The 14,048-nt window shown below is 43.4% G+C and overlaps 1 protein-coding gene across 1 annotated transcript in view; it reads left to right on the plus strand.

Annotated features, from left to right (window-relative positions):
- LOC147678550 (extracellular calcium-sensing receptor-like) overlaps positions 1-12,702 on the plus strand; it is a 165,163-nt gene extending 152,461 nt beyond the window's left edge. Inside the window, exons 5-6 of the mRNA XM_086946596.1 lie at positions 11,555-11,678; positions 11,774-12,702. Coding sequence (XP_086802722.1) covers positions 11,555-11,678; positions 11,774-12,702 — 1,053 coding nt within the window. The remainder of the gene's footprint in view (positions 1-11,554; positions 11,679-11,773) is intronic.
- Positions 12,703-14,048: the final 1,346 nt, after the last annotated feature.

A 14,048-nucleotide genomic window follows, 5' to 3' on the forward strand; every position in this document is an offset into this window, starting at 1 on the left:
GGTGTGCTCTGCTTGTCACAATGTTGCCTTCATCTTCCTTCGGAAATGGATACTTCCCTTCAGTTCCAGCAGAGGCAGATCTCTAACCTTTAAATCTAGATCATCATTTGCCACCTAAGGATGTTAGTAAGCTTAGAATGTTTTAGTTTTTTTCTTCTTAAAGCAAAGTCTTATTTTAACTTCATACAGATGTATCTTCCTTGATTTAACTTGAGTCAAAGGATTCTGAAGGGATCAGACCGTTTCATAAGGACATCTGATGTTATTTGGGGTGTGGTCGTAGAAACACTGTTTAAGGCAAATTATCAAGGTTTGCACCAATCAGGAAACTACTCACAATGTATGCACTCTTTTCACAGATAAAGTTGCTACCAGTGATAGTTATGGAAATGGGGCAACCCTTACCCGCTGTTTGTTAATCACTGCGCTCCTTCAGGGGCCTTAGGACATTGTAGTTTGCAGAGAAGAATTGCATGTCCCACCTATGAAATATTATCTATGTGGTATCACCTTGGAGCTGTCCATCCTGTGTAAAAACCTGAGGTCATATTGTGGGGGCCTGCACCGCTGCTCATGATACCGCACCCTGTGTTCATTCTCACAGAGGTGAGCCAGAGGAGAGCAGAACAAAGGCTGAGCCCTAACCCTTGGCCCTTGAATGTGCAGAAAGAAGGAGGAGAAAGAGTGCAGATGAAGACAGGAGAGTAGAAGGTCACGGTGAATACAGAGGGATAGTAAAGTACAAGGTAGAGTTAGCGAGGTGGCCTGTTGTTTCAGGAGGAAGAATGGAGCCACAATGCTGTTCATTTCCCACCATTCTCTCCAGCCACACTTTCCCACAATGTTCTCTGGCTGAAATAGAAAGTTTTTTGACACCTGACTCCGCTCCCTCAGTTGACCTTCATTCTCATCTATATCATTTGTTCCTCCTAATGTTTCTGTTTTAGCTGAGACCCAAGCCTTTGTGTCTCCTTTCTGATACATTTTTATGGTACTCTTGAAAATTCACCTCATCTACCACTCTAATAAGGACAATTTGATATTTACAGAACAGGTGAAAGCGGTAATCACAATGCCCTCAACCCAGTTTTCTTGCAAAAAATGTTTAGGAGACTCCAGCTTGCATGGGACATAGCTATCTCTCAATTTCCCTCCTTTTTGCTGTCAATGATTTCCTCTAGCTGCACTCACTAACAGTTCCAGCTGAAATTTTGTTTACGCTGGTGTACTCTCACATAACTTCGGGCATTTTGCGATATGGGAGTTATGCAGGCCTCTGTTCACATCATGGGCGGTTATGTGCTATTTTGCATTGCAAAAGGCATCCCTGTGCTTAAAAATGAATACGAGGATGCATGTTGCTCTAAAAAGTATTGCAAATTCCTCGATCAGCATTTTGCAGATTTTTGCAGAATTTCTCAAAATGTTTCAGGTATTTTACCGTAGTTCCACCAAGGAAATTACACAAATGCAATAGATCATGCACATATGAAAAGGGAGCTATATTACATATTTTAATCGTTATTGGACACAGTTAAAGGCTGATATCATGTCCTTTTTGCCTTCTCTATTCACACTCAAAGGTGTTGATCATTGCTCCACTCACGTGACCCAAACTTTGGGCGCAAGATCTGAAACACCTTATTGATCTATGTTCCCCTCTAGAGGACCATCAATTATAATAAGGCTGCCAGAGATACTGAATGAAATTGCTTCGCAAAAACTAATACAAGAAACAGCTAAGATATCCTCTCCTTGGTACAAACAAAGCCTGAATGAAGAAAGTCTCTCATTACCAAGTGCATCTGGCATAATGTCCCCCAATGACAACCATGAAATTCTACGTGGAGACTTCTTTATGTAGAAGTAATATTCTTTTTTAGAGAATATAAATACATTTTTCACAATGAAATTAGATTGTGCCAACATTTTCCCCAAAAACTATTTGAAAGGTGCACACAGATCATGAATTTATAACTATTGCTCAAATATCCCAAAGAAAACTGAGAGAATGCCTTTATTTAGGAGAAAATGTAAAAAAATTCAACTTTAACTCTTTCCACTAAAAAATACAGCCTGAAGCCATGTGTTAAGAACCCTTTGAGGTGTGGACATTTTGCAAAGAAATCAGTCCAAGTGAAGTCGCCGATCCAGCAGCCCTGGCCAATTATCGCCCCATCTCCCTTCTACCTTTCCTCTCCAAAATCCTTGAGGCTCATGTCACGACCTGCCTCTCGCACTTTATCGAGGAATCCAACTACCTGGCACCTAACCAGGCCGGGTTCAGACCAGCTCACTCCACTGAGGCCGTGATCCTCGCTGTGCTGGATAATCTCAGACGCAGCGAGGATAGAGGACAACCCCAGGCATTAGTTTTACTAGATCTATCGGCGGCTTTCGACACGGTGGACCATAACATCTTAATCCACCGTGTCGAATCCGCCGGAATCGGTGGGGCTGCTCTGTCTTGGATTAAATCCTTCCTCGAGGAGAGATCCCAGGCAGTAAGCATGGGTCCCTTCTGCGCCACCAGTGTTCCCTCGTCCTGCGGAGTCCCTCAAGGATCATCTTTGTCTACCCTTCTTTTTAATTTGTACCTTCAACCCCTTCTTCACTCCCTGGGTAAATGGGATATCACCGTGTTTAATTACGCGGATGATTTACAAATTATTTTTCCCCTCACTTCCCCCGATGCTGTCACTAATTTCCAGACTGCCATGACACATATCCAGCTTTGGATGAACCAAAACCAACTCAAGCTCAATCCGGGCAAGACTGAGCTCATCCTTCCGGGGAGAAGTGCCCATTTTTGGGGCCCTCAGTACTGGCCGATTGAGCTCGGAACACCACCTTCTCCTGCTGGATGTGTCAAGAGCCTCGGAGTCTTGATTGACTCCGGGCTCACCCTCAAGGCACAGGTGAGCGCAGTAACATCTTCCTGCATGTTCCAACTTTACAGGATTCGGAAAGTCGCTCACCTCCTTTCACCTGAAGCCTTGTTGCAAGTCCTAATAGCCCTGGTGATGTCCCGGCTGGACTTCTCGAACTCAATCTACTACGGTCTCCCTAAATCTTTGTTATCGAGGCTGCAGATCGTCCAAAACCAGGCCGCCCGGCTGGTCTTTAAAACCCCCAAATGGCAGTAGGCCCAACCTTTACTACGCCATCTTCATTGGTTACCAGTGAACGAAAGAATCACTTTCAAGGTTCACTGTCTGATCTTTAAAGCTCTCACTGGTCCCGCCCCTGCTTTCCTCAAGGCCCTTATCACTCCTTATCGCCCCCCTCGCACCCTGAGGTCTACTCACCTCTCTCTCCTTGCTGTCCCCCGTTTCAAACTCTCAAGATCAGGTGGCCGCAGCTTTTCTTGTTTAGCTCCTAGGCTGTGGAACTCCCTCCCTCTTGCACTTAAGTCATCTTGTTCCCTCCTCTCTTTCAGGAAATCCCTAAAAACAACACTCTTCCCCCACTAAAGTCCTTTGTTACCCTGCTTCCTCCCCTTCTTTCCCAATCCAATCAGCGCCAGGAAACCTCTGGTGACAGAGCGCTTAAGAAATCTGTTATAACATAACATAACATAACTGTAACCAGTAAATCCTCACCACTCTTCTCATAGGGTCTGATTTCGATGTTAGCCGCCTTCCTGCTGGACCGCTGCCATGGTGGTCCGAGGAAGACCGCCATGCCTGTGGTATCTCGGCCACCCAATTATCATACTGTAGCTGGGCCTGGGGGGGGGGGGGGGGGGGGGGTCGCGGTGGTGGTCCCTCTAGGGGGGCATGCTTTTGCAGTAATGACGCTGCAGTCGGACCACTGCCATGTTTGGTGCACTGTGTGAAATACACCATGATGTGCATGTCACGCAGTGCATGCACAATGGTGCGATTCTAGGGCGGCACAACATATGTCCCCCCCCCCGCATGCACCGCCATGGGCAGATTTGCCAGGTGGGCCTGTTTGGGCCCCCTTCCCTGCCATTCTGCCACCTTTTCATGGCCGAGGCCCCGCCATGAAATGGGCGGTGAAAAGCAGACCATATTCTGCTCTTTGGTGCCAGCAGTGGCACTGCAACCATTTCTAGCCCCTCTCACTACCGACGCCACCACAGGATCCTGGATCCTGGCAGAGGCGACAGTTTTGTAGTGGTCCCAATGCCACCATTGTGATCAGGCGGGAGGCCCATCGCGATGGTGGCGGTGACACCTCCATCCACCGGTACAGCGTTCCTAGGACTGCCAACATCAAAATCAGGCGCATTGGCTCCTCCATTAAACATTCAAAAGCTGGGGTTCCCCCCCATTCAGTGCCAAGTCCTTTTTTTAGATGTTTGGGACAGTTTGCAATTAAGCAGTTATAACGTTTTCCTCAAAAGACAAGAAAGGCCAAATCTGCAACCATTTTCCCACATCTTGGGAAAATGAAAATAAGTCAACATCTAGATAAATTTAGTTTTTCTGGAACAATGGGAAAAAAAGACCTGTGCAAGAAAGTGAATGATTTTAATTCTGAAAATTTCATCAACGAAACATTTGCTATGCTGAGATCATCATCTTCCCAGCCCTTAGGAAGCACAACTGTAAAAAAGTGTTTAACATCGTTTTCCATTATTAAATGATAGTCAATTTTGTACTTTCAGTCTACAGGCAGTTTGTGATGAAAACAGGTGTGAATTCTATGGCTGAACCAGAAAAACAAAACATTTTGGAAAACTAGACATACTTTCTAATTTGGCAAGGGGTCCCTTTTGTAGATTATTCTTGGTTTTCCCAAAAAAACGAATTGTTCAAATTAAAAATAGCAACAATTAGCAGCAAAAAATAGCCATCAGTGACAACTTTTCATTTGTAAGTTTTTTTCCTCGAGGGACGGTTTTCAAAAGTAACATACTGTTAGGACTGTTGGGATTCTAGTTTCGGAAATAGATAGTGTTAGTAGGGGTTGTTGTCTGTCCAAAAACATGCAATACCCATTAGCAACATCTAAGCTACAGCTTCAAATGAATTGTCATTGTGTATTGATCATGCTGAAATGCATATGGTAAAATATATTGAATGAACAATGGGTATGAAGGAATTTTTGAAATGGGAAGAAAACTTGAATTTAGAAATAATGGGTATCTCTACACCTTTGAATTTGGAGTTACAAATACTACCATGTGTTTCAGAAGGCAATTTACAAAATGTGGTCTTTCTGACTTACTTTTGGAAACCAATGATAGATAGAAATTCAGTTCATAATGACAAATGTTATACTATTCTTTGCTCCTACTTCTCCTGAAAATCGACCCCACTTATGCTCCGATAGCACATATGACATAAAATGCCCCAAATGCAAAATGAAGATTTCCACATTTCCATTAAAAAAACATTATCTGTTTTTGAGATAGGACTAACCATAGGATTTGGGCCCAGGCAAGTTCCGTGTGGTGTGCCTTGCAAGGATATAGCAATGTTTTCCATCCCATAATGCTTCAGCAGCCTCAAACTTTAGTTTAAAATAACACGTTTTCCTCATACTTCTGTGACAAAATCTTTCAGTGTTTGGGGTAAACTAAATTTCCTAAATTTCCTCACTTTCCCCCGATAAAAGTGTGACAGCTTAGAGACATCAACATTTTCAGCAAAACATTACCACATTTGGTGATGGGAGTAGTTGCTGTGTCTGGGCGTCAATGTAGACTGTGAACGCCATCCTCTCTGTTACAAGGTTGAGCCGAAACCTTTGCAAGGGTTACCTTAGCGTGCAGGGTGTATGGTTCATCAGATTGCTGGGTGCTAAGACGGAGAGGTGCACCATAGCCCGCAAACTCCGTGCTGCTTTGTATCCCAAGATGGTGCCTGCTGCTGAAAACAGGTATGGTGAATGGTGGCAGAATGCGGCATTGAGATAGACCTGACTCGCCACCTAACACCTGCGCGGAGGGCCTACCACCAGCACCGCAGCTTCTCAGTAGGGATTGCTGGTCAGTGGAATTAGCACCGGGTGGAATGGGCTTCCTGGACATTTCCCCCTGAGCAGCCCAGCAGAGGTTCTACCTGGCTAGCCTAAGACAGACCTGAGGCACGAAGAGCTCTAAACAGATGAAGACGGGACCTGCAGTTAATGAGGCCCTGGGCTGATCACTGCAGGTGCCCTGCGGTGAGAACTGGCCCCGGCAGCACCACTCAGCCTAACTTACTATTGATCGGAGACTAGAGGGATCCCTTGAAACCTGGGACATTGCATTTGGCTTGGACTGTGGGGCCCTGGCCTGAGCTGGAAGGTGTGGGACCCTTGGAGAACTTTTCCTTACACATTGGGGGCGGGGTCACCTTGAACTCTGCTGTTCCTGCAACGATGTTAGGTGACAACCGTGAATGTGAATGTCTAGGGCACTGTGCAATCCCCCTGGTGGGGAATACTCCTGAGGGCAGCTAGGGCTGAGATTGCCCATTGTTTGATGCTGGCCATGCCCTGCTGTAAAGACACCTTCAGGAACCCACCAAAACCCACTACTTGCACTTCATACCTCAAAACCACTGTCATCCACCCTATAGCACAATGGGACGCTCAAGAGCCCTGAAAGAGATAGAGACTGGAGCCAGACCCGATTCTGACATCACTCCACCTTACATGGATGGGGGCCATGGGTTGATGCACGCCCTCCCCTCGTGACATACTGAGGACAACACTGCAGTATTACTAATCCAAATATTGGCGGCTTGTAACAACTTTCATAAGATTCTGGAACACAATATCGACAAAGTGGCTTAGGATCTCAGTCTGTTGAGAGATGACCATTGCAAGCTGGCTGCTAAGGTCAAATTCCATCTTCCAGTTGTTCTTGGTGATCTCAAACCAGCGTTATTAATGCTGCAGGGGCTAATGTGGGATCTCACATGGAGAATCGAAGTGGTTTACGGACGAGCCAAACATATGCAGGGAAGTAGTCACAGGAACAACATTAGAGTCATAGGATTCCCTGAAAAAATACATGGTGGCTTTCCTGAAGAGCTGGCTGGTGTGGAAAGTGGTGCTGCTGGGTCTCTTTAAATTCTTTGCTCTAGAGTGAGCACACAGAGTGATTGCTAGAACCCCAGGGGCAAAGCCTAGGTTTGTGGTGACACTTGTACTACAATGCAGGGACAGAGACTGCTGGGCTTCTGCATGGCGGGCCACATCCAATTGGAAAAACTCAATGTAATGATGTTCCCGGATTATACTCGGAGGTGCAGTGCAGACACTCCTCCTTCTTGAAGGTTAAAAAGGCTTTGAGAAAGGCAGACCTGAGTAACGCATTGTTGTTCCCTGCCGGGCTCAAGAACATGGTAAATGACCAGGCCTCAGTCTTTGATACTCCTGACAGTGCATGGTGCTGGTTGGAGCAATACAAAACTGGAACAAAAGCTCCAAATTGGAGTAGATCCATGCCATTTAAACGCAGATGGAGGAGTCGTCAAGGCACGCTGGCTAGAGATGGCCACTCAGGGACCAGATGGAGAAGGAAAGGACAGAGGTTTTAGAGTCTGCAAGCTTCTTCACAGCACTGTCGCACAGATCCTCCAGTGACTAAAATTTGAAGCTGCAAATTCGATGGCTTGGACTCTGAGATAGCAACATGGGTCACAGCAGTGGTCCTGCATTTATCACCACTAGAATCATAGGACTCACAAGAAGGCTACCAAACTGGATCTCCAGGTAGCCCTCAGTACCTTTGAATAAGTGCAGATGTGAAAGTCCATCCCAGGAGGAGAGGATGATGATGATGAGGTGGCAGCAGCACACTTGGAGGATGATGAGGAGATTGTGGACCCAACCCTGGGTCTTTAACTGCAAGGAGAACCCAAATCACCCCTAGTAAATGCCCAGGATGGGGCAAGGAGCAGTGTGTCTGCCAGGGACCTGTACTCAGAAAAGCTGGAGGACATAAAGGCAAAGAAGGAGCTCAGACATCAGCTGATGAAATTGAAGCTAGAAGCAGAGAAAAAAAGGCCTGAATCGGAAAGAGCCTTAACTGAGAATAAACTTTTGTTGACACATGAAATGGGTCTGAAGGAGCTGGAGCTACAAGCCAGACAGATCCCAGAATCCAGGACCAATTGTGGCAGCGTCCTTGCAGTGTCCATTGGAGAGATGAAGGTCTGCATAGCACAAAAACTGGTGCCAAACTCTGTAGTAGGAAATGATACTGACAAGTGCTTTTTGCTTATGAAGTAGCTCTGAGGGTACACAAGGTTTAAGAAGAGTATTGGAGAGTTAGCTTGTGGAAACATTGAACCTTGCAGGAGAGAAAAGAGGTATATACTCAGGTATGTCCTCCTTCTATTTATACAATTATCACACAAAATACTTGAGAGATACCAACTATGGACATTTATGTCTTTTCGTAATTAGTGAAAAGTGTAGATAATACATACGACAGTGGAAGGGGGATCCATGCTCAGTGCAGTGGCAACACCAGCCTCTTGAGAAAAGTGTGACTACAGAGGAGGCATTTCCCCACACCGAACCATGAAGCCTGTAGTCTAATATTACTCAGGTTTGCATCCTAGTAGATGAGGAAATGGTAGGAAATAAGTTTTCTTTTTTTCACATGGTAAGAATGAATAACATAGCTAGGGTGTCCTATTACCTTGACGAAGACCTTTGACCTTTGGTTTAGTATGGGTCGAAACATGTTGGTAGTTCATGGATTCTAGATGGTCAGATGAATCATTGCATTTCATCTATTGATCAAACCACCTGCTTTCAATCATTACCAGGGGTGCTCATAAGTAAAGAAATGTCTTTGGGTATATCCCTACGTATTTCTAATCTTTATGGACCTGAACTGGACCATTGTATTATGTCCTGAAATAAGATAAATAATAACAACAAAGTCTTCAGACCTCCATTGAGTCCACTGGGGTGACAATGTTGAGTGTGAGAGTGTGATAGTGCGAGAGGTCACAGATGATGAAGCATGCCATGTAACGTTGTTGGTGAGACGACCCCCTCAATTTCTTTTTATGATTCTACCCTATTTTATCTTAATTGTGAAAAGTTAGAAGTGACCATAGTTGGTACCACTCAAGTAATTTTTATGTGACAATTAGCTTATGGAAACACATGCCCACAGTAGGGAGGAACACACTGCTCACACTTGAGGCAGATAACCAGGCAAGGTATGCCCTCCTGAAAGGTATTCTTGTTGCTACATTTGGGCTGCCCATTGGAAAAAACAGTCAGAGGTTCAAGAACAGCCGCAAACTCCCAAATCAGTCTTAGGTGGATTTCATAGATTACACCAGCAAGGCACTAAATGGCTGGGTGTTGGATAGCAATGTTAATGATTTAAACTGGGCTGTGCACCTTGGCTTTGAGGGAGCACATGCTCAATACTTTAAGGAGTGTATATGGAAAAATAATGGTGTTAATAGCTTGTGTTGGCAGTCCAGCTGCTCCTCAAATAGTTTATTGATTTCCCCTTGTTTTGTGTGCATTTAGCAGGTTGAATGCTTTGGATTAGTTGTGAAAAGAGTAAGTTCGGGTGAGTGAATGAATGTTTGTCTGATTTGTCATTAGCTCTTGTGTCCTTAATTAATCTCATTGTCAAGTGTGTTTTTTAAGTATTGAACTGTTTTGAGATGCAAAATTGAATATTTGGAGTAATGAATCAGTATTGGCATTGTTTCTTCTTATTTACAATATGGCGCACCATGGGACAAGGATTGACAGATGCATCAGAAAGTCTGACGCATCTGTTGAACCAAAAGTGATGCAATGCTGGAGTTGCTCATGAAAGTGACGCAACTCCAGCAATGCGCCACAACAGAGCGGTGAGTCCCATTTAAAATGCCATGCATCCTTTCCTATGCATGGTCTGATATGGCATAGGGATTATGACGCAGTGTAGGCTTAGAGTGACGCAGAGAAATGTTGTAAATTTCTCTGCATCAGTTTTACATGGCTTTCTTTGCGTGGGAATGGCCACCCTGCCTTCACTCTGACAGGCAACTTTATTGGGACTTGGCATTATTCGCTCCATAATAATAATATATAAATATAAATATCACAACTTAGTCGCATCATCAATTATACCTCCTTTGCTATGCTCTCTGGGTAGATGAAGACAGCGGATGAAAGCCACCTGATTACACTTCTTCCGTGGTGTTAAATGTGCCAAGATCAGGACTTGCCATCCTCATCAGGTAACAGCATCCCCATTAGGCAGAAACAATATTTGTTACCATTGGAAGGCATGTAGAATAGTGTGCCTTGCTAAGCGGTCTTATTTTGAAAACCAAAGCTTCAAATGGATCCATGAGCTCAGGTAAAAAGTCTACTTTGCTAAAGGAAACCCTGTGGGGCAGATTAACAAGCCCCTCGTGACACTTTTGCGCCGCTGTTGTGTCATGTTGTGGCCCATTTACAACGTGACACATCTAGGGCGATGAATCAAGTGGTAAAGCCCGGTGCTACATTATAACTGCGTCAGGTATACCTTCTAGGTATGGTTTTTCTATGGATTTTTATTATATTTGCAGAGTTTTGCACCAAGTACGACTGTGCCCTTTTCACTTGCGAAACCAGAAAGCAGCTCCATTCATACATTATGGAGAGAATAATGCCAAGTCCCAATAAAGTTGCCTGTCAGAGTGAAGTTCAGACTGGCATAAGCCCAATAAAATATCATAAAGTGGGAAAGCTCGCCACCATAAAAACCTTAAGTATTCTCCTCCCTACTGAACAATAATTGGGTAGTATGCCAGTGTCCAAATATATTATCTACAAAAGGAGGATACATATGTATATGGTCTTGTTTTTATTATTTACCCTACTTTTCCTGTAACCCTACTACGTCCTTCATTCCCCTTATGGTCCTATATTTATCTGTTCAATAATGCATTGATGGTTGATAAATGATTGTTGTTGCTTTGGGATCAAATTGCCAGACCGAGTCATTGCATGACTACCGGGCTTCTATTAATAACTTTTTTATAGGATGAGGTATTTCACATGGGTAGCTGTGCAGGAGAATTCTTGTTACTTCCTAGGGGTTTTAAGCAGCTGTGGCTTCTGCCAGAAAATAAAGGAATATGAGTATGGTGTTGTTAGTACTGGGGTACTAACATGCAGATCACACCAGACATTCTCCTGCCTTGACCATCGGGCCTGCAATTAAGGGATAAGAATGCCAGCACCAGTACTGAGAGTCTGGCTTGTGGCTTGGTGGGTTGAAGCTGAACTAGAAGTTTAGGACTCAGAACATAAAATAGGTTTAAGGCTCAGAAAATATAATAATGAGGACAAAATCAAAGTTTTTTGCTCCCCACACAAAGCAGGGGTAGAAACATGTTTATTTCTGATGATGTTTATGTTGTTCTAAGTTTCAAAAGCTTTGTAGACCGAGCAGCAATTTGTTTATGGAATATTTGCTTACTTTATAATATTTTTAATGCTTGCTTTGTTTGAATTTAAATGTTTTTGTGAATGTTGGGTTTTTTAAAAACAAAATGAATTACATTTGTTTACATTACAACTGAGATGTTGTCAAGGACACACTAGGTTATAATTGTTGGCAATTATTTTTCAGGTACCTGTCTCTGTGTGTAATCCCTCGTGTCCCCCGGGATCAAGAAAAGTTGCAAAAGAGGGACAGCCCATCTGTTGTTTTCTGTGTGTCCTGTGTCCCCTGGGGAAAATTTCTAATGAAACTGGTGAGTAAATCAAAAATATTGAGGTACTAGCGCAACAATATTGGCGACAAAATATGTAATACATGTTTAACACTCATCTTAATTTGCTATTTCAGATTCAATAGATTGCTATAATTGTCCCTGGGATCAATGGCCCAACCAAAATCAAAGTCGTTGCATTCCAAGGATCAAAGAGTTTCTCCACTATGAGGATCTCCTAGGAGTTACGTTGACTGTCATCAGCATTTTATCATCCATAGTACCTCTAGCTATCCTGGGACTCTTCATTCATTACAGGAAAACCCCCATTGTCAGAGCTAACAACCATTCAATCAGCTGCATCCTGCTCTTGTCCCTTAGTCTTTGCTTTCTCTGTACTTTGGCTTTCATTGGTCCCCCCACTCAAGAGAAGTGTCGTCTACGTCAGGTAGCCTTTGGCATCACTTTTGCACTAGGCGTCTCCTGCATTTTAGCCAAAACAATCATGGTAGTTGTTGCATTTAATGCCTCCAAACCCAACAGTGACTTAAGAAAATGGGTAGGCCCCCATCTGTCATGGACTGTAATCATTGTTTGTACTGTCATTCAGGTTCTCCTCTGTGCATCTTGGCTAAGCCTCTCTTCACCCTTTTCCCAATACAATATTATCTCTAAGCCTGGGGTCTTAATACTTGAATGCAATGAGGGGTCTCCGGTGGCTTTCTGGTGCATGCTGGGATATCTTGGGCTTCTGGCCACCACCAGTTTCATAGTTGCTTTCCTAGCCAGGAACCTCCCTGACAGCTTCAATGAGGCCAAATATATCACCTTCAGCATGCTTGCATTTATCAGTGTATGGATCACCTTTATTCCTGCCTATCTCAGCACTAAGGGCAAGTATATGGTGGCCATGGAGATCTTTGCCATCTTGTCTTCCACTTCTTCTTTGATTTCCTGTATATTTTTCCCCAAATGTTACATTATCTTGTTTAAACCTGAGTTAAACACAAAGGAACATTTAATGGGGCGGACAAGGGGAAAAAGCAACAAGAAGAAAGTGATGTAAAATAAGATCATGCGCTTATTTGATATTATATTGTTATAATTAAAAAAATTCACATTTAAATTTACATAGATGTCAAATGTGTGTAAAACCAAAAATAGCACAGTCCTCTTGTTATTATATGAAGTTAATCAGGTGGGTGGGCCGAAGCAAAAAATGGGGAAAATGTCATGTCGAAACTGGATGTACATTGTATCTGGACCTCAGATGTTTACAGTTTTCTCTTACACCAAATGAATTTGATTACATTGGCTTTAAAATCTGATTTCAGCATTGATGTATGAAACAGTATCTCATCATTTACCAATTATGATGAACATCCGTTCCTTTTTCATCTTGCTGCTGACTCCATTCTTTTTGGAAGTATCATCTGTCTTTAATTTGTCTTGATCAGGCAACTTGGCAAGTCAGTTTTAACCCTTCATTGCTGCGGCTGCACTCTATCAGGTCCCATGAGGCAGTTGGATATGAAATCACCTTACGAAGGAATACAATTTGGTGTAGGTTTCCTACGAGATCTTTCCTCTACCCTAACTTAGCAGTGCATACATAATGTTCCTTGTTAACATCATTACATAAATTTGTTGGCCATTTATATGTCTTTACTGAAAAGGAAAACAGTGTTTACAATGCATCATTTACCACGCAAGTCTTTACCACGCATCCTTTACAATGCAATGCTTTACCACACATTGCCTTTACCACGCAAGTCTTCACAACTAAAATGTAAGTGTAAATCAGTTCAGGAGGAAGAGACATGTCGGAACCAGTCTTTCAGTAATTGCCCCTAACCTTTGGAATGACTTCCCCACTGAAATGAGATCAGCATCTAGCTACATAGAATTCAGGAGAGCATTGAAAACCTGGTTATTCAGGCAAGCCTACTCTTAATCTGATGTCCTGTATCTCTCCTGTGTAATAGTTTCACACACTTGTGTTACCACTTTTCCCCCTCAGCATCATGAAGCTGTTCTGGTGAGCCTGGGCTCTACAAGTTTCTTTAACATGACATGCCATAAGGTCAACTGTAATCACATATCAGGGCTGTGCCCTAGCAATGTTGATAGATTTAGAATATTCAGCACACTCAGCTGTGGGGCATGTTGGTAACTTGTAATCTTATCATTTTATTTCCCTCTCCCTTCTACCCAATCCAGGGTAATCATCAGTGACTCCTTCACCACTGTTTACACCTCTCCTTTCATCTGTCCATTTGGTCTATTCTTCTTAAAATGTTTGATGGGGAGCTCACAACAGAACTTTAAATGAGGACCTTTATAGCATTTACAAAACCTTGAAAATTCACTGAAAAAAACCATAGCATTTACAAAACCTTATTTTACTCACAC

The sequence above is a fragment of the Lissotriton vulgaris genome, chromosome 12, assembly GCF_964263255.1.
Source record: "Lissotriton vulgaris chromosome 12, aLisVul1.2, whole genome shotgun sequence".
NCBI lineage: Eukaryota > Metazoa > Chordata > Amphibia > Caudata > Salamandridae > Lissotriton > Lissotriton vulgaris.